This window comes from Equus asinus, chromosome 23, assembly GCF_041296235.1.
Source record: "Equus asinus isolate D_3611 breed Donkey chromosome 23, EquAss-T2T_v2, whole genome shotgun sequence".
NCBI classification, from domain to species: domain Eukaryota; kingdom Metazoa; phylum Chordata; class Mammalia; order Perissodactyla; family Equidae; genus Equus; species Equus asinus.
The window spans coordinates 32866097-32891879 of record NC_091812.1 but is presented as its reverse complement, the minus strand read 5'-3'; the positions used below and the strand labels follow the sequence as shown (position 1 = coordinate 32891879).

At 41.9% G+C, this 25783-nt stretch overlaps 1 protein-coding gene across 11 annotated transcripts in view; it reads right to left on the bottom strand.

Moving 5' to 3' along the window:
- TRPM3 (transient receptor potential cation channel subfamily M member 3) overlaps positions 1-25783 on the bottom strand; it is a 797927-nt gene that overhangs the window by 84108 nt on the left and 688036 nt on the right. For 7 of the 11 annotated variants that reach the window (XM_070495625.1, XM_044756724.2, XM_070495628.1 and 4 more), the window contains 5 exons: positions 15963-16063; positions 14426-14560; positions 9833-9883; positions 1553-1588; positions 1252-1392 (listed from right to left, as the gene is read on the bottom strand). In XM_070495625.1, the coding sequence (XP_070351726.1) occupies positions 1252-1392; positions 1553-1588; positions 9833-9883; positions 14426-14560; positions 15963-16063 (464 nt within the window). The remainder of the gene's footprint in view (positions 1-1251; positions 1393-1552; positions 1589-9832; positions 9884-14425; positions 14561-15962; positions 16064-25783) is intronic. The other 4 variants (XM_044756721.2, XM_014846001.3, XM_014846003.3 and 1 more) reach the window with 1 other exon arrangement.

The window sequence follows — 25783 nt, the reverse complement described above, 5'->3', positions numbered from 1 at the left end:
ACTTGAAGGAAAGACTGGCAGACAAGTTATGGTTATTCAGACTTGGATCTTGGCAGACATTATTGGAAATGAACAAAGTGGGACTGTCATTTCAAGGAAAACAACTGACCATATTGATTGCCAATCACAAAATTCAAACTTTCGGGCAAAAATTAGAATTTTGGAAAACTTGTCCTCCCCCACCCCATGATCTTGACAGTTTTTCAGTACTTAAAGTCTTTTCTGATGAGATTAGAGGTGATAATGATTGTGAGTTTTTGAAATTGTATAATGAAATGTGTCAACATTTGGAAGATCTGCATAACTCAACATGTTACCATGTACCAGTATGGTACAGTATAATAATGTACTAGCATTTTACAATCTACGATGTTACAAGATCCATACAAAGTGCAAGATATGGTTTTAATGTAACAAAATATAACAGTATGAAAAGTTCATTGAGGCGGTTTCAGATTTCACATTGCAACTAATCTTTAAGAAATTGCCACTTGTTGAATTTTGATGTAGTATCAAAAAATAATATGTACAACTATCTGTAAAGATTATTAGAATACTCCTTTCTTTTTTTGGATATATTTGTCATATTCGTCACATATTTGTGTGAGGTCAGATTTTCTTCATATACTTCAACCAAAACAGCATCTCACAAAAGGGTGAATGCAGAAGTAGACATGAGAATCTAGCTGTCTTCTGTTAAAGCAGACATTACAGAAATTTGCAAAAAATGTAAAATGTTGCTACTCAATTTTTGTTTTTGAAAATAGTTATTTTTCACAAACCTTTATATTCACATGTAATGGGTTTCTTATGGCTATCTTAAAATGAATAAATATTTTTAAAGTCAATTTTTAATTTCTGATATGATAAATGTTGATAGAACTCATATAGATAAAAGGTTTTTGGTGTCCTCAATAATTCTTAAAGGTATAAACAGATCCCAAGATCAAAAACCTTAAAAACTGCTGAGGTAGATAATAAGATTAATTGGAATATCATTATCAGCCCCTGATCACTAAGGCTGCCTCTTAGTGCCAGTTTCTGATTTGAACTGGACCTAGTGAGGAAAAGATACGCGCGTATCACCCAATACGTTCCTTTTTTAAAAAAATGGATTTGATGGCGGCAGGAAGAGGCGGGGCAGCCGCCTTCTCATCTCATCTCCTCCTTGGAGACAAGGAAGTCACACCCCAAATCCCTCGCACCCCAGTCCCCAGGAATCCACGAAACGGAACCCGCTACAAGCCTCACCCTCTTGGGGCCGAAGAGGTTGTGGTATAGCGTCCGGAAGCGCTTGCGCGTGTAGTTGCAGCGGTAGGCGCCGCCCATCAGGTACTCGATCACCAGGCCGATGTCGATCAGGCTGATTCTGTAGTCCGGGGGCAGGTTCCCCTACCAGGGAAGAACGAAACAAACAAACAAACAAATCCAGAAGACAGCGTGGTTTACTAAGGATTCTATTCCATGGGTTCTGTAACTATTTTAGAGTAAAAAAAAAGATAATTGAAAAAGAAACATATGAATGTATTATTATGCTGGTTAATTGATTCACCTTAAAATAGATCCAACCGAAACCTGGGTATTCTCGCTTGGAAAGAAGACATAAGTTAAATAAGAAGATGCAGTAATCGTCGGCAATAACAGAAAATCAAAATATTTATTCAAGTCTTCAGCTGGGGAGAAAAAAACACCAGTGTAGCAGAAAGAAACACAAGGCTAGACATGGCAAGTGCTATCGCTCCCAGCCACTAGGAACTGGGTTCCCCGGATGTCCCCCGTGGAACCCCCTCGGACCCCCTCGCTGCTCTGCCCCTGACCCAGGCCTGTGAGTACCGTCTTGCCGATCGTTTATCTCTTCACACTCACTAAATGAAGACTCCTTCCAGAAGATGGCTGTTATTACCAGGGTCTGCAGTGGGTGCGATATGCTTTAGAGCTCAGTGTCCTTTATACAAAATCTCTATCACCAATTTTAAAAATTGGCACCTTTTTCATGAAAGGAGAGCGGGATGGATGTCAGGATGAAGTCATTTGTGAACATCCCTTGTGTTTAAAGAGAAGGGGGAGGAGTCAGAGAAGAAATTTTATTAGTGGAATATTTATTTTCCCAGAATTAAGGAGGTTTTTCAGATTTTCTTTCAAAGAAAATAGTGCTTCGTAAAGACCTAGAATTATGGTGTATCTTTTAGCTGTTTGCCGTATATAGATGCAAAAACAGAAGAGTTTTTATGATGATCTACTCATTACTGGTTTCTGCTTCAAGAAGAAGCTCTGTAGGGTCTAAGGAAAATCCTTGCTCTGTTAGGTCGAGGAAGAATTAGTCCCACTGTGGGAAATTCTGAGCGCACAGCGAGTTCCAAAGGTCGTGATTGATCGCCTCTCACCGTCTGCTTCAGCTCCTTAAGGAAAGCGCCTGCTCCATACCAGGAGTGGCGGGGGTACCACACCATGTAGGAAGCCTGGTGCACTGTGTCCTTGGATATATTTTGGAGAGGCATGAGGGCCTTGTCCACATTTGTCCTTAATGGAGGACATGGCAGGATGCTGTATGAGATTTCTGCCACTTCACAGAAGTGGCTCCTAGCATTAGTGGTGGTTCTCTAACTTGGGTGGCATCAGAATCACCTGGGGAATTTGGTGACAGTACAAAGGCCTGGACCCTGTTCTGCTTCAGTGTTTGGGCCTCTATGCGCTTTATCAGCTCTCCAGGCAATTCCGATATACACCAACGTCTGTTGACCTGCTGGTCTACTAAGTAAGGTGGGGTTACGCCACAGCTCAGGAAATGCATAGTGTATAAAGGTAATCACGTTATTAGGGAATTAGCTCAAGTTGTTTTGCTAAACTGAGGATAGGTTTCCAGTTATCCTTACTCAGCTTTATCTATGCTCAATGGCATCCATTCGAAGGGTTTGGGATTCAGGGTTAGAGGTGGCCCACTGCATCCTACCATCAAACCGACAGCTTTATATTTTTAATTGTTTTATTTATCTTTGTGTTCCCAGTGCCTTTTATAGTCCTGGTGTATGGTAGGCATTCAGAATGTTTTTTGTTGTTGTTGAAAATGTGAATGAGTAAAACAGTAAAATTAATTGATGTGGTTGGGATGAAGTCTCAGTTTGGGAATTTTCAATATTATGTTCTCAGTCACAGAACTAACTAGCTACAGGCTGAGTCACCCCGGGAGAGCCCTAGTTCGCTGTGGAAGTTTGATTTGCAACGAGTATGGCTATATTCTCAAAGGAGTAGGCATGAAGGGACAGCAATTGCAGCCCCAGCCTCAAGCGTATGAGACCCCAGTGCTGCTCTTAGACTTCCTTGCTGTCCCCAGACTTACTTCCCAGCCCCGTCTCTCAGGTTCTACCTTTCCTTTGGCTTGGGGCACAAGGCCAACTTGGGGATCTAATTTGAGTTGTGGAGCAAAATGGGACTGCGTGAAGGGCCTCATATCTGAAGTGTGAGCACTTTGAGGCACAGAACCCCTCCCCTCCTTGACCGTAGCCCATCAGAACCCAATCTGAGATCCATTTCATTAGCTGAATTGTCCCTTCACAGGAAGGGTCTCTACTCTCCTCCCCACCTGTCTCTGAATTTTGAAATCTCCTTTGTTTAAAGATTATCTCATCAATCCAGCTGAATCGCCAAATTAAGCTATCCTCAGGCTAAGACCAATTGTCTGACTTCTTTATGCAAAGTGTGGCAAAAATATAAAAAAGGGAACTTAGAGAAAGTTTTATTTTAAGATAATAACTTTTCATATATTGTCCTTTCCATAGACATTAAACTGAGTTTAAAAATACTACTCATGCAACCACTTTTCTTCATTATCTTGGAACAGGTCAATAAGGGGCAGTTTCTGTACCATCTGCTCTACCAGACCATTAGGCAAGGCTGTTATTTAAAGAGTAGAAGAGCTCCTGAGCAGGGGCATGCCTGGGTCAGCTACATCTCATCTACACTTGGCCCCTGTAAGGATGACCTCCAGAGGACGCCCACCCCATCTCTCATTTTCCTTGGCTCTGTGAGGCAGGCAGGCAGGCTAAAGAAGACTGCCTATGAGTCAGCTGCCCGGAACTTCTGTCTGTCCTTCTCAAATTGGCTTCTTTCCCTCAAGGCCTCAGTTTTCTTCCTAATAAAAGGGGTTGAACTCCATGTATGGTCTGTACTGCTCAAGTACCAGGTTTTGGAAAAATCCCCAAAGGATTTATTGTAATGCAATTGAAAGGCAATCATAGCAGGTCTATGAATTTGTGTCAATTTTTAATCTTGTAAGAATTTTCTGAATTTAAAACGTGGGTAATAGTGAGCTTAATACCTACATATTTTCTTTGGAGAAACCTATGTGTGAGCATCAGTTTGAATTCTAAGAACGAGAACCAGTATTGCCGAAGACTACTACTGAATGGCGATAGTTATGCTTTTGAGGTGTCTGTAAATGTGGGGTTGTCAGGGAAGTGATAATAGTAAAATTCAAAATACTAAATAAACATTTAAGACGGGCAAATAAAATATTTTTGCAAACGACTATTCATAAAGTGCTGTTAGGTTTATATACTACCAAAAAAGGTGCTGGGATCTTCTTTTTCTAGAAGCTTATCATATAAAGCTTGATTATTACAGAGTGACGGAGTGATTGATGTATGATCTGGTCTGAGGCAGGAGAAAGGATTTGGTTACCGCTCTGGGTTTTACCCAGCGTTGAGTGCAAGGAACTGGCTTGCATTCTGTGTGACCACAAGGGGGCGATGTTCACCTAGCCGAAGCCCCTGAGGGCTCTTCCCTCACCTCTGTTTACCTGCCTGTTCTATCTGTACTAAGGCGATGTAAGGAATACACAGCCGACTGGAGGATTTGGGGATAAGGAGAGAGTCAGATGCTCTTGTTGAAGCGATATCTGGAGGAGGGAAAGCTTACTTTACCAAATAATGTGTTTGAACTCAGCCTGTAAGACTGCTTGCATCTGTTGCTTTCCAGAGGTTTTTGGAGCAGAGAAATTCAGGGAAATTGGTTTTACAATTTTTCCTAGGAAGAGTGGACACCTTAGGGGAAGAAGAAGTAGATTTCATAAAATTAATAAAATTGGGTACACTTTAGGCCTCTTGGGAGGACTGTGTCCTGGGTGGACTCTGAAGGGGATGGCAGCCTTGGTGCATGTTTGAGGTGCTGGGCTGATGGCCTTGATCATCTGTGACCTGCACATGTCACTGATGTGCAGAGAACAGCCAGCAACACGACCCGCCATGGAAATAGCACTGGGCTGAACTGTGGTCCTGGCTGTGTGCCCCTTGTGGCCCTGGACAGGTCACCTCCTTTCTCCGTACTTCAGTCCATGCTCTGAAAACAGGCAATCTGGACACAGTTATTGCTAAGGTCCTATTTCTGCAGGTCCAATTGTAGGATCACTACCTGGCAGGCTGCTCTTTCTCTGCTGCCAGGTCACTGGGCAAGGACCCCCGTCCACAGCTCCCAGGGTTGATGTAATTTCCAATAATCCCCTGGGGTTTGGCTAGTGGAGATGGGGACTCAGAGACAAGGGATGGTAAAGGAATAGACAGGGATGGGGGTGTGCTCATCATATCCGCTTTCTCTGGAAAGAGCAGAGAAAGTGAACGGCACCTCACATACCAACAGGTAATGACCAAAAACCTTCTGGAGGAGTCTTCCTTCTCTTGCGTCCTTTTCAAATAGGACGTCAGAAACGATACTGGAGGAACATTCATTCTGCCTGCTGTTCCTCTCATTTCCCCCCTCCCCTTTTTGGTAATTACTTTGGTAATTGGTAAAGCCTGAACACTTAGTTCCCATTTCATGCCTTAACAACACATGGCAAGCCACATGATTCAAATCATTTGATCCACAGCATAAAATAGGCTTGGATCTATAGGTAGGTACAACTGACAACTTGAAAACTTTGTTTCCTTTTCTCATGCTATGAGCTGCTACTCTCGAGCTAAATTTTAATCCATGCCATGCCTAAGGATGTCTTTTAATTTAAAGAACAGTTTAAATTCACTTATTACATCTCCTCTAAATGTTCTCTGTTTTCAGATGTCGGCTCATGATATGATTATCAGATTTCAGCTGTTGAGGAAACCTTTTTTTTTCTTTGAAGCTCGTAACAAGCCTTCAAAATAAGATTGTTTCCTTCTGATGTATGTGAGCTGTAAAATGATTGCTGGTTGTCAGGTTTAGCAAGGGAGAGTAGGGAAAAGACCATCCTGGTGAGAATTCACGGGAGAAGAGGACTTCCCCCGAGGTTTGGCATGGTGGTAGACTGGGCAATCAGTCCTTAAAAAAATAAGAAGCCTTTGCAAATTTGCTTGAATTTAGCAGACGGGATTATGAAAATGTCCTTTCTATACCCAAAGTGTGTCTGAAATGCTTTTTTTCTTTTCATTCTGCAAAGCTCTGGGTCTTGATTCCCATGTAAGTGAGCTTTAAATTATCATCATTTCACCGCTACTTCTATATAATACTCAAATACCACCCTCCTTGGATGGGGAGGGGTAGTCTAGGTATCTGAAGTATTAGCACATTTAAGAAAGAAAAACTACTACTTTAAAACATACAGAGGCACAGATTGAGCAGACAGCTACTAAAATGGCAAGTTAGATCCACGGAGAAGCAGACAGACTCGAGCCGCTCTGGTTTAATGCGAGAGCATTGGTGCATCCAATGGATTTATGCATGGAAACAGTTCAGGGAGTGCGGTTGGCTTGTATTGCTTTAAATTTCTGATTGATGCTGAATAGCAACTCCTTTACCCCATTGCTCCTAGATTGTTCCCTTGATATAAACAATTTGAGATTTTGGAATTAGCTTGGGAGCAGTTTTCCACGTTCAGTTCTGTTGGTTTCAAAGGCTAGCTGGACTCAGAGATGTCAGGCTGGGCAACTTACGAGGGTCTGACCATTCCTAAATGCATTCTCTGGGTTCATAAGAGTTATTTATATTTAATTTTACATGCATCTGATTAAACACTATGTTTAAGGTCCAGAACTGTGTTCCTTAACTTATGAACGGCATCTTGTATCAAGACTTATCACTGATTAATTTTTTGCCACAGATTAAATCAATTAATATGTACGTAAAGTCCTGTAATCATAAAGCACAAAGCACATGCTAATTATTATTATGTTCCTGAATTTTGAAAATTGCTTCAACTGACCAAGATTTTCTTAGCATTTTAAACGTAGTTTTTGTAGACTTTGTACATGTAATTGGCCTAAATTGCTGGAAGTTATCTGGAACCATCTGAGGAAGATGTACACCAACATTAATTTCTCTCTCAGTCACTGCTTAAAAAACATAAGCAAAACCCCTCATTTGCAGCTCTCTTCGTCCATATAACATAAAATGTAGACAGTCCCAGCTCCTTTGGCTGCATTGCTATTCTTTCTCACTCTCCAATAGTCAGACGCTCACCTCTGTCATAGAAATAAACGGAGTCTGTGCTTCCTGCTGCTGTTTCTTCCCAGGGGAGGAAACTAAACTCAGCCTTCTCGTCCCTCCCCACCTTATTGGTAAAAGGATAAATCGTTCCTAAGCCAGTTCAATCCTATCCTGGGCGATCTGTTATCATTTATTCCAGTCACTAAATTATTAGTCAGTAAATGAATCCTTATGTAACTATCTTCTTGCTCCAGTATTTGGATCACACTTAAAAGAAAAATAAAACTGCTCCTCACTAATACTCCTTCTTCCCAAATTCTTACCCTCCTCTTCTTTCTTGTTAGTCTCTATTATTTTTGAGTTACATCTTTAGCTAAGAAGTTTTTTTTAAAAAACCCCTACCTTAAAAATATCTACATGGCTTCTAATACAAGCAAAGTGAGTAAATGTAAGAGGCAGGTAAAGGGATCAGAAAAGAGACAATGGTACTGCAGAGCAGAATCCTACGAGGAAGAGACCTAAGAGAGGAATTTTGATCTTTACACTCAGTGAAATCGAACTGCAAAAGTCCCTTTGAAAATCAGGCCAGACACTGAGACACTGGGTGATGGAGGTGGATGGGCGGCTTGGATTGGCCGGTCGCTGGCATGAGAGACCAACGTGTGGCTGTTTCCGTACAGATGCTCACAGTTCCTTCAGCGACACCGACTAGCTTCGGGTGAGGCTGATAATATTTATTGTTTTTGAAAAACTCAAGACATTTTATTGAACACGAGCAACAAATGACCTGACACAGAGTACATGTTGGATGTGTACACTTAATCTTCCGAGATACTTGCCCTGTTTAGTTTCCAGGCAATTTTAAGCCAGGATAAATTAAACAAAATTGGAAGAACTGAGGGAAAGAGAAAAGGGTTTTGCTGAGGGCAGGTGTGCTTATGGCTGGAAGTGGGGCAGACTAAGGAAAGATGGGATCTTGGTAAATGATTGTGGGGTCGGACGTACAGATTGCACAGCATCTGCTTCCCTTGCTTTGAAAGAGCTACAGGCTTCACTCACTCACACAGATGAAAAATCCTTTGTTCAGGTTGTGTGGAGATGGGAGGAAAGTTTCAAAGGGTCAAAAGAAGGAGGGTTTTTTTCTTTGTATCCGTTACTCATTACTAGCAAAGGTCCAGCTGGCTAATAAGAACATTATAAGCTGCCCCAGGGCCTTTGCTTGACCTTTCAAAGGAAAACTTTAACAAGTGGCTACAGAAAACTTGAAGCCAATGTTCTAGCCAATGACTTCCTACAAGAGGATGGAACTGTACTCTATTTTTGATCTCACTTGGTAGCTTTCTCCGAGTATATTCTGTGGACTCTGGTGAGGAATTGCTACACATCGGTAGGTGTGGATACCTGTGTGTCTGTGTGCCTACGTGTACATGCACATGTGTATCGGGTGGGGGAAGTGCCACCATCTATTTTATCTTTTGGAGTTAAAACATCACTTTCTGGGATCGCTGTCAAGGTTTTGGAACCGAAGTAACCTCTGAAAGAGACTATATGGGGCAAGAGAACAAGCACTTGGTTAAGATTAAACACAAGCTTCATGTGCCTCTCTCTTTTCATCTATAAATGGGAATAACACTATATGATAATAAAATAATAATTCTACTTTATAGAATAGTAGTAAAGATGAAATGAGCTGAGACGTATAGAAAGCTTAGATTAGTGTCACGCACCTAGTCATCACTGAATCTTAGTACTATCATTTTATTATTAACCAAAGGACCTGAGTTCTAATCCCAGCTCTTCACTAACCTCTTAATATAGTTCGCACCTCCTTGTATTTCATCCTCCTCCTCTGTAAAATGGGAATAAATCTACATGATCCAAACCTACTGGCTTTTTTTCCCCCTATCGAATTAGACGATGAATGTGAAAAAGTATACTGGAAAAAATAAAGTGTTAGCAGGATGGAATGCACATATGTGTTTTAGCTGCTGCTGCTCTGAGAACTTTTTGAGCTGTGTTTACTCCACCCTGTATAATGCCAGACGTGACAGTGACACATTGCATCAGGAGCTGGTAAGTAAAGATACCTCCTATGGTCAGTTGGACAGATGGAAACTGGCTCCCCAAACAGTGAGGGCCTATGAAAAATACAGATAATGGCATAAATCCACACGGCATGGGAGAAAGCCTAGAGTTCCACTATCCAAAAGCAGTATGTCCAATGAAAGCATCCCCACCACGGAGACTGGAGGTAGACCCGCAGCTGCGTCGTAAGCAGAGATGTCAGAGTGAGAAGACAGACACACAGGCTGTGTCCTGAAATGAGGGGGGTCTGGCGGGGGCAGGAATATTCCGGCAGCTCATGCAAAACAGAGGCGCTTTCTAATCACAGGAAGCAGTCAAGACAGGGCCTCCGACCTGCGGTCGAGAGGGTTCTTACCTTTTTGACATCCCTGACCAAGTGGTACAATGTGTTTGAGGGCCCATGTCTCTGAAAACAATAAAGAAGAATCAAATGGTTTTGCTAGTCAAGGGGCTCTCATTGGCAAGGCAGGAAGGATCTGGAAGGAAGGGTTCTGGCTGGTGGCGGGGCAGTTCGTTAAGGTGAACCTTGTTGTAGTTGCTCAGTTGTACTCATCTTTTCTAAACAAACACACTGGCAGATTTTTGGATTGTGGTTCCTCAAGAAAAGCCCTTGGAGGTTCCAGGATCAAACTGTATCAAGGAGGTCATCAACGGTGTTGACAGCTGGGCCAAAACACCTCTTAAAAGGCTCGTTGTGCAGCAGGGGGAGACAAAGGGGTCAATTTACTGTGTTGGAAAGAAATATGCTTTGGCACATTGCCAATCCCAACTGGTTTGTTACCCATAATGAATGAGAAATTGTGTAAAGCAAGGGTTGGCAAACTTTTTCTGTAAATAGCCAGGTAGTCAACATTTTAGACTTTGTGGACCATCCAGTATTCATCGTAACTGTTCTACTCTGCTGTTGTGCAAAAGCAGCCAGAAACAATACATCAACAAATGAGCTTGCCTGTGTTTCAATAAAACTTTACTTTTGGACACTGAAAGAGAGTCAAATTTCAAATAAATTCAGCATGTCACAAAATATCATCCTTCTTTTGATTATTTTCAACCATTAGAAAATGTAAAAAACCATTCTTAGCTTGCAGGCCATACAAAAACAGGCACCAGGCTGGATTTGGCCCTTGGAAGTGGATGGTAGTTTGCTAAAATCTGGTCTAAAGAAAAAGCCACAGGCTATTTGGGAAAAAGAGAGCCTTGGGGACCAGATGTATGTTTGTTTAAGGTAAGAATAAACTGAAATGGCTTGCTATCCTATTGTCTTTTAGGAATAGAAATGCTAGATTAAAATATAGGATGCCCAGTTAAATTTGCGTTCCAGACAGACAATGAATAATGTCTAATATAAATATGTCCCATGCAATATTTGGGGTATCCTTATACTAAAGATTATTTGTTGTTTATCTGAATTCAGATTTAACTGGGCATCCTGTATTTTTATTTGCTCACTAAGGGACCCTATTGGAGGATCTCAATGATGGCAAATCCTTCAGCACGGTTGGAAGACTCTCAGGGACTGAGACAATGCCTGTGGCTGCCTCAGCTACCTGCCCATTCCATGAACTTTTTCCACTGAGGGATGCAGTATTGTGTGGGGATTATACAAGCAGACTCGAGTCCGATGTGTGGCTCTGCGCCTGGCTCTGCTGCTGACCAGCTGTGACCAGGGGCAAGCTACTTAACTGTGACTCAGTCTTAGCATCTCTAAAATGAGGAAAATAATACCACTTATCTGATAGGGTTTTTGTGAGGATTAAATGATGAAATGCTTATAAAGCTAGGAAAGCAGTGCTTAGCACTCAGTAAATGTCAGCTATTACTATTCCTGAGGCCGTTCACGGTCCCATCATCCTTCTCAACAGAGTTCTCCAGGGAACCATCTCACATTGATTGGAGTGAGGAAATTTATTGGCCTGTCTTGATCTAGAACTTTCCTACTTACTTCTTTCCAATCCTTGGAATAAATCACTCTACTCCCTTGATTCTCTGATTCACAAGCAAGTCATTCAACTCTGTGTTTTATTTTATGTACTTATTTTACTGAAAACCTCACTATTCTTTTTTTGGTCAGCTTTATTGAGACATAATTGACATAGAACATCGTGTAAGTTTAAGGTGTACAATGCGATGAGGTCATAGTTGTATATATTGTGAAATGTTTATCACGATAAGGTTAGTTAACCCATCCTTCACCTCACATAATTACCCTTTTGTTGTTGCTGTGTTGAGAAAATTAAAGCTCTACTCTCGTAGCAGCATTCAAGCTTACAATACAGTAATGTTAGCTACAGTCACCAAGCTGTTCATTAGATCTCTGGAACTTACTCATCTTATAACTGAAACTTTGTAGCCTTGGCCAATGTCTCTTCATTTCCCCGACCCCTCAGCCCCCAATTTTTTGAAGAACCTCCACATTGTTTTTTATATTTGTCTCCCTTGTCAAATATTAGTTGACCATGTATGTGTGGGTTTACTGTGAGCTCTCGATTCTGTTCCATTGGTCTATGTATCTTTTTTTATACCAGCACCATACTGTTTTGATGACTATAGCTTTGTGATATAGTTTGAAATCAGGAAGTGCGATGCCTCCAGCTTTGCTCATTTTAAGATTGCTTTGGCTATTTAGGGTCTTCCGTGGTTTCATGTGAATTTTAGGATTGTTTTTTCTATTTCTGTGAAAAATGCCATTGAAATTTTGAAAGCGATGGCATTGAATCTATAGATGGCTTTGAGTACTATAGACATTTTAGCAATATTAACACTTCTAATTCATGAACATGGGGCATCTTTCCATTTATTTGTCTTTTTCAATTTCTTTCATCAATGTCTTATAGTTTTCGGTGTATAGATCCTTTCACTTATTTGGTTAAATTTATTCTTAGGTATTTTATTGTTTTTGATGCTATTGTAAATGGGATTGTTTTCTTTATTTCTTTTTCAGATAGTTCATTGTTAGTGTATAGAAATGCAACTGACTTTTGTATGTTGATTTTGTATCCTGAAACTTTACTGAATTAGTTTATTAGTGGTAACAGTTTTTTGATGGCGTCTTTAGGATTTTCTATATACAAGAGTACGTTACCAGAAAACCTCTTTCTTTCCAATTTGGATGCCTTTTATTTCCTGCTCTTGCCTAACTGCTCTGGTGAGGACTTCCAGCGCAATGTTGAATAGGAGTGGTGAGAGTGGGCACCATTGTCTTATTCCTGATCTTAGAGGGAAAGCCTTCAGCTTTCACCACATGAGTATGATGTTAGCTGTGGGCTTGTCGTATGTGGCCTTTATTATGTAGAGGTGTGCTCCTTCTGTACACAGCTGTTGAGAGTTTTGACCATGAAATGATATTGAATTTTGTCAAATGCTTTTTCTGCATCTATCGAGATGATCATATGACTTTTGTCTTTCATTCTGTTAATGCACTGTATCACATTTATTGATTTGCATATGCTGAACCATCCTCGCATCTGGGGATGAATCCCACGTGCTCATGGTGAGTGATCTTTTTAATGTGCTGCTGAATTTGGTTCACTCGTATTTTATTGAGAATTTTGCATCCATTTCATCAGGGATATTGACCTGTAGTTTTCTTTTCTTGTAGTGTCCTTATCTGGCTTTGGTATCAGGGTAATGCTGGCCTCCTAAAATGAGTTTGGGAGTGTTCCCTCCTCTTTAATTTTTTTGAAGAGTTGGAAAAGAATTGGAGTCAATTCTTTAAATGTTTGGTAGAATTTACGTGCAAAGCCATCTGGTTCTGGGCTTTCCTTGTTGGGAGGTTTTGGATACTGATTTAGTCTCCATCCTTGTCATTGGTCTGTTTGAATTTGCTTGTTCTTCATGATTCAGACTTGGTAGATCATATGTTTGTAGGAATTTATCCATTTCTTCTATGGTAATTGTTGGTCTTTTTGGGGAGGTGCGAGCTGGAGTATCCTACTCCACCACTTTGGCCCATTATTCTTACTGAAAGTCTCAATATGCTGAACCAAGAAAAATCGAGAAAACAGAAACCTGGAGCCATCCTGCCAACCTGTTTTCTCCTTCCAGCAGTGGGAATGAGATAGAGCCAGGATGCCACCAGCTAACACCTACCACTGGCTGTGGACAGGTCAATAAGTTCCTTCTCCTTAGTGCTGTGGGTGGTGTGACAGAAGCAATGTGACATGTGAGGGGAAAGATCATCTCTGTGACAGGAGCTTTGGTTCAGTACTGGCTTTTTTCTTGACTTAGGAGTTTTGTGACCTTGAATAAACCAATTCACTTCCTGGCCTCAGTTTTCTCCTCTGTAAAATGGGGGAATACAATATCTACTCTTTAACCTTCATTGGATTTTGCTGAGTATCAGCTCAGAGAGCTCAGAACCAATGTACTTAACTCATGGAATACTTTCCAAAACTTCATAAATAGTAGTTTTTCTTGTGATCACTTCTTGGTATCTCTAGTGAATGAATGAACAAATAATTATAAAACAAAACAAAAAATATTTTGGGGTAACTCCAAACAAGAGGTATTTTGCGTTTTATTCTATTATGGTGGAAAAGGAAAGAACTTCATAGTTCTGAGGATAACAAGATGGTGCAGGATAGTTAATTGGCCTCCTTTGATGCTTGGAGTTAAATGAATCCTCCTCGTTGATTGCCTCAGACACCCTCGGGGCTCACAGAATAAACTGTGTTCTAATTTCCAGAGCCTCGTGGTTTTGTGTAAGAATCTGAGAATGTTGCATTTGGTGATCCCATAACGTTCTGCCTTAGATGCTGACAACTGAGCAGTTAAAACAAGAGGAATCTCGGTGACTTGGTGTTTGTTGTCTACTCAGGTCTAAGGGAGCATTTGTGAAAAGTGGTCCATGCATTTGGAGGGGAGGGAGGAGACTCACAGGCATGTGGGGGCAGGAGAAGGTAAGACAAAAAACGTAGAGAAAATGAAAAGTGCCTTAGCTTGGTCCTACCGTATTGTATAATTCCTCTAGTCTGGAGATGGTGAGAAAACGGTGCATGCTTACTCCATTCTCGATCAGTAATTTCACAAAATCCACTCTGTCCAGAACCAGGGCATCCAACATGGCTTGCTCCAGAGACCCCACCTGCAAATCAAGTCATGAGTTAGGCTGCCCCGGGGTCTAGGGGTGCAGTGTTTTGGTGTTCGTCTGAACAGGTAAGACATGGATGCCTTTGACATCTGGTAAACCTTCAGCACATCAACACGCTATCAAGACTGTTTCCAGCTGCACTGTTGGGACAGCCACAATCTCTCCTGTGTTTGGGGGTCTGTCTTTGCAAATAGAATTCAAAGATTTCTAGTTCCAAAAGCTATTTCCTCCTTGAATCTCTCTCTCTCTTTTTTTTTTTTTTTGGTCTTGATCCTGAGAAAGTGCAAGGGTTTACAAGGCTTTTCCTCTCCCTACTCTGACCTAACTTCTGCAATACCCGTGAAGTGCCTAAGTGGGTGCTTTGCTGTCTTCATTTTCATCTTCCTTAGGCTGTGAATTGGACCCCTGGCTGACCTAAGAAGAGGGACCAAGTAAACAGACCAAAGGATCAAAATAGATGCTGGTTCTCTGTGTTGAAGTAGGTGAGATGGAGACGAGGTGGTATCACTTAACTAAAAAAAGAGCAGCTTACTTTCTGAATTTGTCACTGGCTAGGATTTTTGATTCCTTTCACAAAAATTTCCCAGTGTCCAGACTCCTTGACAAGTCTTTTCACATGAGCAATCCACCAGCAGCACTAAATGAATACGGGACTTAATCCCAGGCAGAAGCTCTCCGGGGGATAGGAATGGTTTAAAAAGACTTGGTCATGAGAGTGTTGTCCTTCAGTGGTTCCAGGCACAGAACTCAAATTTGAGGCTGTCGCTGCCTCCTGGGGATACACACATATACCACCCAATGGCCAATTTTCCAAGTTTTTACTTTTGGTAGAGTCAGTTGAGGGAAACAAACCAAGAACAGTTATATAAAGCTTTGGTTCCCTCTGTGTTGTTCTTGGGAATAAGGAGGACTTGTGCTCAGCCATCAGGACCAGATGGCATCTGCATGGGGAAGCCTGCTAATTCTGCATCCGGAGGTGCAACCCAGCCATACACCAGCACCGGATGCCACTGGTAGGAAGCAGCAACCTCAAAGACAATGAGAAACAAACGGCTAACTCCACTCATTCCTTAGTTTTAATTAATACAACTTTGTCCCATATAAATTTTTGGACACGTAGAAGAAATGGCATCACTGGCAGCTGAAAATTCCTATCAAAGGCCATTCAGAGATGGAAGTGTTTGCAACTTTTGGAGTTGTGCTTTGTCTCATCTTCCACTAGGTGGCAGTGTTTTCCTAACTATGAGAAAGGGAGCTGAGACCCCGGAATGCTCTCAAGGAATATTTCCATCCTAAAGAAAAGGCGGCAGTTTCCTGAGCAGTTGTCAGAGGCTCCTTGAACAAAAACCCTTCCCCAAGCAAGCGGGCTTTTCAGAGGTGACGACATATACTCTACCGGCCACTGTTGCCCATAAATAAAGATCTGGCTGCGAGCGATGTCGACTCTGTTCCAGGCTAAAGCTAAGCTCAGTTGGTCTGGGGCCGAGGCATTGGCTCCTGTGTGTAGAAAATAGGAGAAAAGAGCAGGAGAGAGAAAACAATGATCAGTTATTAGACCAAGAAGACCCGCTCCATCACTCTCGCATCGACACCCGTCTCCCGAAGAGTAAACGTAACTGTACAGCAGGGTTTCTCAAACTCGGTACTTTTGACATTTTGGGCAGGATAATTCTTTATCGTGGGGCTGTCCTGTAAGTGTAGTATATTTAGCAGCATACTACCACCCAGGAGATGCCAATAGCACCCCTTGCCCAAGACATGCCAATCAAAAATGTCTCCGGACATGGCCAAATTTCCCCAGGGATGAAGGGAGACAAAATCAGCCATTGAGAACCACTCGACAGTCTTGCTAGTGCAAGTGTGGCCCATGGAGCAGCAGCAGCAGCAGCAGCATCTGGGCACTTGTTGGCAATGCAGAACTTCAGGTCCCACACCGGACCTGCTGAATCAGAATCTATATATTAACAAGATCCCAGGTGATTCGAGAGCACATTAAAGTTTGAGAAGTGCTGCTCTGCAACACGTTTCTGCTGGCTAATCACTGGTTTCAAGGCATCTTTTGAATTGTATATTGCACCGTGATGGCCCCCTCATCAACTCCTGGGCCAGCTTTGCCACTCTATTGAGAAGGAGTTATGAAGATCGCTTAAGAGAAAGATGAATAAGTGGCTTAGGTTTACTTTGATTTGTGGCTAGAAACCATTGGAATAAATTTTCAGTTTCCCATTTTTCTCCAGACTCTGTGGCTAGACCGGCACTGTCCACTTGTGGCTATTTAAATCTGAATTAGTTAAAGAAAATGAAAACTTTAATTCCTCAGTTGCACCAGCCACATTTCAAGGGCTCAAAGCCTCACCTGGTGGCTGGTGGCCTTTGAATTGGAGAGGGGAGACACAGAACATTACCATCAGCACAGAAAGTTCCACTGGGACGGAGTGGGTTGAGATCAATGTTTTCCGTCCATGAATGCAAACTGCCAAGCAGCTGGATGTGAAGCTGAGAGTGCTAGGTGGAGAGAGTACTGGGCTACAGTCAGGGGACCTGAGTCTGCCATTTGATGGCTGTGTGACACTGGACCTCTCTAAGCCTCTGTTTTATCATCTGTGAAGTGGGGACAATAAGGATTATCCTGTTTACTGGCTCAGATGAGAGACTAGAATGAGGTCATATCAATGAATTCACAATGTGAGCAGCGTTTTTGCAATTCATCAACACCCTTGGTGCACTGAACAGGGGACATGCTTAAATATTTGCCCGATTTCATGCTGCTGGATGTCCCACCACCAGGGGAGTAGGGGAAAGAGACAATACTCTTACCTGCCTCAGATGTTTTGACTATCTAATGTGTTCTAGGCAATATATTAGGCACTTCTGCATGTTATCATATGTAATTTCCCAAATAATCCTGGGAATTGGGTCTTACTGTCTCCATTTGACAGATGAAGATGCTGAGGTCCCCAGAGGTCAAAGGTAAACGGCTACTAACAGGGGGTAAAGAAAACAAGCGTTCATCATGCCAGAGGTGAGTTTTTCCTTCATTCCATCACTGCTGACTCTGATGTTTGTGAGAGACAGAGGGAAAGCAAATGCTGACGCTGCCCATTCCTGTGGGTTCTTCAGCAATGGAGGCCCAAAGCGATGAGCTGGGGATAGGGCTCCTGGTGATGAGGTTGTGTCAGTGATTCCCCAACTCTGCTGCACTTTAGAATCACCTGGAAAGCTTTTAAAACATCTCTGTGCCCAGGTTGCATCTCAAACCAAGTAAGTCACATTGCCTGGGGTGGGAGCCAGGCTCTAGTTTTAAAGATCCACAGGTGTTTTAAATGTACAGTTGAGTTTGGAACCACCGTGCTATATGCTGCCTTCCCACTGCCCCTTGCTTCTTCCCTTAGGCTCTGAGATAGTGATGCTGAGGATTAGGCGACCGAAGTGTTCTCTTGACGAGAGCATGCATAAGAATAACCTGGAGGGCTGTTTAAACAGATTCCTGGACCCCACCTCCAGAGATTCTGATGCAGCAGGTCTGGGGTGGGGCCTGAGTGTCTGCATTTCTCACAAGCTCCCAGGTGATGCTGATGCTGATGATCCAGGACCACCTTTTGAATAGCAAGATCCTAGAGAGCTGCAGTGCTGTGTTCTCTTCATGGGTCAAAGGGCATTTCTGTTTCTGGGTTCAGCATTAACCACATACTTGTAGTAAATCAATTAGTGTTTGGGATGATGGATATTAATTTAGTTTACACAGGGATTTTTTCAATAAGGAAATCATTTCTTATCTCCTCAGATAACAGCAGGGATGGCAGACTCATACCAGGGTAACTGGTATATGCAAGTGATAAATAGGAATGTGTCAAAATGTGCTGTTATCATTTCGAAGGAAAAAAGTGAAGGCTCATTGGGGTTCCATTTGGAAAAGTGGCACTTTATACTTTGCTTCCTTCTGCTGCTCTGTTGGTCATTGCTGACCTGCTATAATGGTTTAATCATTCCTTTTGCCATTTGTATGCCACAAATTTGTCTGTCACTGGAGTCAATAGTAGCAGCACAAATCCGAACAAGAAGGCATAGCAGGAAGCAGTCACTGAGGTCAACGTGAGCCACCTGAATGTAATTAGATGTGTCAAATGAAAGCATGAAGCCAATGAATTTTGACTTTTCTAAAATTGAAAATACATCACTCAAGAATGGTCCAGGGTGACAGTTTGGATCAGTGATTCTCAACCAGGGTGACCAGCCATCTCAGTTTGTCTGGTACAATCACAGTGTTAGCAGTGAAATTTCTGCATCCTGGGAGACCCCCTCAGTCCTGCACAAACCTGGATGACTGGTCACCCTTTTCTCAACTGGTTGTACACTGCAATTGCCTAGAGAGCCTGAAATATACTCCTGCCTGGGATGCATCATAAGATATTTTGGTTTAATTGGTCCTGGACATTGCAGTTTTTAAAAGCTCCCATATGGCATGTGCTTTGTTACTGTGAGGACTAAGGTGTGTAAGACAGAATCCTTGAGAGCTTACATTCTGGAGGAGGAAAGAGGTCTGTAGTTAGATACAGCATTTCACACAATCATCCACTTATCTGCTCAATAGATATTTGTTGAATACCTTCTGTGCAGGACTGTTTAGGCATTGAACATCCAGTGGTGAATAAGATAGCTGAGATTGATTTTTTCACTCTTTCAGTTTCAAGAGTTTACTACTTCCTTCTACTAGTGGAGGAGTGGCACTCAGAAAATAATGAATAAACAAACTAATACACAGTGTACTTTCAGATTGTGCAAGTGCTATGAAGGAGCAGTGTCACTCCCAGGATATGTGGGACCTGTGTCTCTAGAAACAATGTGAGTCACTCCAGATCAATGTGGCAGCCTCATTCTGGCTACCCAGTCTCGCATGATCCCATCACAGAAGTATTGTGCCAGTCAGCTGGAGTGATCTGCTGGCCAGGCTTCCCACCTGACACCAGGGCTGGATATGGTGCCCTTGGATAACTTCATAGGTATAAGTCTGGGAATTCTTTGGGGCATCTGATTGACCCTGTGTAGGAACTAGAGAGTTGGAAAATGTCCTGAAGTGTTGAAATGGGTCTCGGGTTCTTGCAGGGACTGGTTTGGGCTCAGGGAACCCTACCCATATGGCACTGCAGCCCTGGCTGGTGCCAGGTCCCAGGTGGCCATGGAGAAGGCCCTTTAAAGCACCAGTCTGAGGGTGGTACTGATAGCAACCAGGGTGGTGGTGGCGCTGCTCTGTTAGAATGAGTGGACAGGAGACCTCACTGGGAGTAACATATGAACTGAGACCTACATGATTGGAAAAAGCCATCATGTGGAGAATTGGGGGAAAACATTCCAGGAAGAGGGAACATCAAGTGCAGAGGCCATGATGTGGGAATGAATGCAAGTAGGTATAAGACATAAAAAACAAGGTTTTATTGTTTCCTCTTCCTACAGGGAAGATTTAAGTGCATAAATAACGACCAGGCATGGTTTTAAAAGATTAGTTCACTAGACAAATGAGATGAAGAAAGGCATTGTAGCAAAGAGAGCAGTGACTGAAAAAATTGGAGGAGTTAAGTAGCCCCGTGAATTCGGGAATTCACAGGGAGACCTTGAGGAGTCAATGCTTGGGGTATATAGTGTGAGTTGGAAGCAGGGAGAGATGAAGTGAGAATGGAAGGACTTAGCAATGATGTAGAGGAATTTCTCTTTATCCTGAAGGTGTGGGGAAACCACTGGAAAACTTCATCTCAGAAACAATGCAGTCAGATTTATGTCTTAGAAAAATCACTTTGGCAGGAGTGTGAAGGATGGGTTAGAAGGGCCAGTGGACTAGAGAGGGGAAGAGCAATCAGGAAAGCTTTGCAATATTCTAGGAAAGGGATAAGGAGGCCCTGAAGGAGTGGCTTGGATGGAGGGATATTTAGAAAGCGCAACTGATAGACTGGGTGATAGATTTAAGTGGGGAGCAAAAGAGAAAGAGAAGTCAAAAGGTATCCCCTACTCTCTAGCTTGGGACATAATGACCAACTGAGATCGGCAACGCAAGATAAAAACAAGCTTTTTAGGGGCGGCAAAATTGCATTCTTGAATATATCAAGCTTGAAATGCCCGTGGTCTATCCAGGTGGGAATGACCAGAGGCCGTGGGATGTGGAGGTCTGGGAAGGGGGAGGAGTCAGGCCTGGAGATAGAGAGTTGGGAAACATTAGCATGCAGGTGACAGGAAGAGGGCAGAGGATGGATAATTGAATAACACTAATACTTAAAAAGTATGACAGTAAAGCAAACCTTTAGAAAGAAATAAAAAAAAGCAGTCTGAAAGAGAAGCAGAGAACCTGGAGACCACGGTGCCCTAAACTTTGGGAAGAGGGATTTTCAAGGAGGGGGTGGTCAATAGGGAAAGGCTGCAAGAGGGGAAGTGAGAAAGACGGGCCGTCCTCCTTTACAGCTCTTCTCATGACCAGGCACCAGCTTATGCAGCTACTAGTTTATTATTTATTTCCTTCTCCAGAATGTCAACCTCAAGAGGTCAAGGATTTCGTCTGCTTTATTCACTGTTGTATTTTTAGAGTCCAGAAGAGCGCTTGGCACATAATAGGTTTTCAGTAACTATTTGTTAAATGAATGAATGAACCTAAAAGTGTGCACTGGATTTGACAATTAAGAAGTCTCTGATGAGATGAGTGTGTGTGCCTTTCGTAGAGTATGGGACTAAAAGCATGTCTGCAACCTCTTTCCTTAAGGAAATTGCAATCTAGTAAGAATGGAGGTGGGATGGGATAAAGGGAGAGGTGTGACAGGTACACAAATGGTTATATCAAAGAACAAAGGGGTAAGCGCCATAAAAGCTGTACAATTAAGTCCAGAGCTCTTCCTTGTCAGCTGAGTCAGAGCAACTTTAAGGAGGAAGTAGTTGACTGGAGTGGGGAAGGATGGTGGAGATTTAAACAAATGGAGTTTGTGGTAGGCTGAATGATGTCCTTCCCCTCAAGGTTGTCCACATCCTGATCCTGGGGACCAGTGAAGATGTTACTTTATATGGCAAAGGGACTTCGTAGATGTGGTTAAGTTAAGGACTTTGAAATGGGGAGAATATCCTGGGTTATCTGGGGGCCCAATGCAGTGTAATCACAAGGATCCTTATAAGAGGGAGACAGGGGGATCAAAGCAGTGGTAGGATGAGTGAAGATGAATGCAACAGATTGGGTTGATCAAGAAAGGGGCCACAAGTCAAGCAACGCAGGCAGCCTCTAGAAGCCAAAAAAGGCAAGAAAGTGATTCTCCAGAAGTCTCCAGAAGCAATATAACCCTGCTGCCATCTTAATTTTAGACTTTCAGCCTCCAGAATTATGTTATATTATAATATTATATTATGCTATATGATAGTTTTGTTGTTTTAAGCCACTAAGTTTGTGGTGATTAGTTATGGTAGCCACAGGAAACAAATATAGAGCTACAAAAATACTGTTGTATTCCTATCAAGGAAAAAAGGGAAATGGAGTTGAGAAAGCAAGAATTCTTACAACTTGGCTTTAGTGTAGAGGTGGTTTCTCAAACTTTAATGCGCTGATGATCCGCCTTGGGATCTTGTTTAAAAGGTCTTCTGACTCAGGTGGTCTGGGGTGGGGCTCTAATGTCATTTCTTTGGGCGGCACTCATCAGTTCCTACTGTGAGCAATGACCAAATTAGTGCATGTACCCTTTCTCCCTTTTCTCTCCTCCACCACTCAATTTTACAATATAAGATTATATTTTTAGTGTTTCACTTCGTACTGTTAAATATGCTTATATTTCTTTTACTAGTATTTGAGTTGTCAGTCTTAAATTATATTTTTTGTTATACTAAGTAAAAGGTACAGGTATTACAATGAGGCAAAAAGCCTGCCAACTCTACCTCCATCCTTCTTTCTTCTTCCTCTCAGTTTCTGTTGTTATTTCTCCATTGTTGTGGCAAATAACATTTACATTCCTTTCTGTTACTCAAATTCTGTTTTTTTTTTTAACCTTAGTTCTATTAGACTCTTAGTATCAGTGTTCACAATTAGTGATTTTGCCAGAGTGTACTCAAGCATCTCTTGGTTGGGAGGTTAAATTCTTCTGTAGTAGTTTTTTCAAGAGTTACTTATGGGAACAGAGTTCTAGAGTTCTAGAATATTTTAAGCTGTTTTTTTTTAAGTAGTCTTTATAGTTCAATGACATTGGCTCAGTAGAAAATCTCTTGCTCTATTGTCTCCTGGCATTGAATGTTCCTGTAAGAAGGTCTGAGGCCAGCTTGATTTTTTGCCTCATAAAAGAATTCATCATTTTGCCTGGTGGCCCAAAGGATCTTTATTTTTCTTTGAAGTTCAATAACTTTACTAGGATATGTCTGGGTGTTGAGGATTCTGAATCAGTTTTTCCTGGCATAGGGTGGCCCTTTAGATATCTAGATCAAACTTTAAAAACACTTTTTATGAAAAAAATTCTTAAATTATTTTTTTAAGTTATGTGATAATATTTTAAAATATTTGTTCTGATCCATTATTTTGGTTTTCTCCTTTGGAGACACCAATTATGCTTATGTTAGATCTCCAATTTCTGTTTTCTATAAATAGAATTTCTCTGTAATTCCAATTAACTATTTCCATTTCATTTCATTTTTGTTCACTTTCCTCATTTCTATCTTTTGTGTCTTGCACTGCGTTTTTCAAAATGTGTATTTGATCTTGCACTATTTCTCATTTCTTCTGCAATTCAGTGATTTTATTTTTCTCCCTCTACTACATTCCTGGGTGCTACTCCCATTTCATCTCCTCTTGCTGCCTCACCTGCTCTTACCTGAATTTTGGCATTCCAACTTTGAAGTATTTCTTCATAGATAAGTGCATCATTGAGATTTAAATTTTTTAAAGTTCAGGGTAAAATATTTATTCATAGCGTTCCTCTGTTCCCTGGAAACATTTTTATAGAGTATTATTCTCCTGTGAATACATTTTGCTCTTTTGTTATTTTTTTTTCTTAGAATGTATCTATACGTTAATCCCTTTTTTATTATTCATCGGTAGTGACTTGGGTTAGAATGGGCCCAGGGCAGCATTCCAGGCTAGTTATTGTTCACAACTGGAAGGCTTTCCTCTTAGCTACCACAAAGATAGACTCCCTCCTGCAGAAATGGCTTATCTGCCTAGTTGTGTGTGTAGCCCATCTCCTCTTTCTATCACTCAGTCAGGATCAGGAGGGTCTTCTGCCACCATCCAACCCTCTCCTTCTTGCATGTGCTGGTGCTGTTCCAGACAAAGGAAAGAACTCTGCACCTTAGCGTGTTCCTCACATGGAGGAATTAGATTCTTGTGGTGCTTTCTGACGACTGCCACTGCTGGCTTCTCTCTCCTCAGCTTTCACCCTTTCTGCCCACATAGCCCCTGCATATACAAATATTTTGGAATATTTCCTAGTTTTACCAAAAATGGAGTTTGCTTGTTTTTTGCTTCCCTTTTCACTATTGGTTTTTGAAGCTTTCTAGGAGAAGAAGAGAAGGATGAATTTATGTTGCCATGTCTATATTGGAAGCTCTGAAGGATTCTATAGGTAGAAGAGTGTTGTGATCAGATCTTTGCATGAGAAGTATCCCTCTGATTGAAATATGAGGGTGGATAGGAAGTGCTCAGTAAGAAGCAGGAAGACCCCTTAAGAGGCCATTGCAATAAATCAGGTCAGAACTCCTGAAGGCCGGATGATGCCGAGCAAGGACGGAAAAGAGGGGACAGACGTGAAAGATAGTGAGGTGGCAAAACTGCCCCGAATTAGGAAGAAATTGCTTGAACAAAGGGAGAAAGAATTTGATGGTGGCGTTGAGCCTGCGTAACTGCAAGGATAGGGCCTACATGAATATAAATGGGGAAATCAGGTGGAAATCAGCTTTTCGAGGAAAGGCAATTTATTTTTATTTAAATATATTTATTTTTTAAGATGATTAATTTGATTGAATGTGAGGTGCCTGTTGACACTCGAGAGAGTTGTCCAGTAGGCAATTAAAAAAAGAGGGCAGGCAGGGAAGCTGGGGTTGGAGGTAAATTTGGAGTTATTCACGTAGAGCAGATGCTTAAAGTTATGATGCTTTGTAAGTTTGACAGAAGGCAGAGTGAAGAAGTAGAGGGCCCGATGAAGGAAAGGAGTGGCCAGAAAGGCAGAATACTCTGGCACCAAGGAAAGGTAAAAATAAATACAAATACCATCCTACCTTGAGAGCCCATTACATGCTAGGCATTTGACATGTATTATCTCATTTAATGCTCAGAAAAAAACGTGTACAGTGAATATCTTTCTCCCCGCTTTGCAGATCAGAAAACAGAGGCTCAGTGAGGTAGAGTAACTTGTAGAACCAGGCTCTAAATGGAGACCTTCGCTCCAAGGAAGAAAGAGTTGTAGTAAGAAGTGGATAAAGTCAACACTGTGAGAAGTTGCTGAAGGTTCGTGAGGATGATCATTGGGGTTAGAAGACTATTTGGGATTTCGGGAGTACGAAAAGCTATGTGAGTAAACTGGATGGGACAGAATCTAGAAGGCAAGAATTTTCAGAGTGAGCGAGTGAGTCAAGAATTTAGAGTGAGCAGAGGCTAAGGAATGCTGGTAGAAAGGGAGACTATCTTTCAGAGTTTGATGGGTAAGAGGAGAAAAGGAAGATTCTTCCTTGAGGGTCCTGGTGGAGCAGAGCCAGAGTCTCCTTAGGTGACAGGGACCCTGAACATGTTTATAGCAGAAGGGAAAGAGCCGTTGGAGAGAGAGATGTTGAAAATGTAAAAGGAAAGAGCAAGTCCATGATGGATGAGATCGTGGGGGATGAAGGCCAGGGAGTAGCTGCTTTTAACAAAGAACAGAGCTCTCTAGAGCGAGGATGCAAAGCAATGAGGCTGAGTGAAGAAACTCATTCATGAGTGAAAAAGAAAGGAGCTTGGCTGAACCTAAATCCTGCTGACAGTGAGAGTGAGTTGGGACTTGAAGAGATTGGGGGAACATGGAGAATGTGTTGGAGGCTGAGGCTTAAATGATTTCAGAGCAGAGTTAGGGCCCACTTGAGGTAAGACACCCCAAATATTTCATGGCATCAATGGGTACATGTTGCTGGGAATATTTATTTAGGGACTTGAGCATCAGTGTTTGGGGGAAGTTATTTTCCTTTTAAATATGCTGAGGGTCACTAAACACTTCAATGGTTGTAAATGGAGCTGTGGACTCTGGG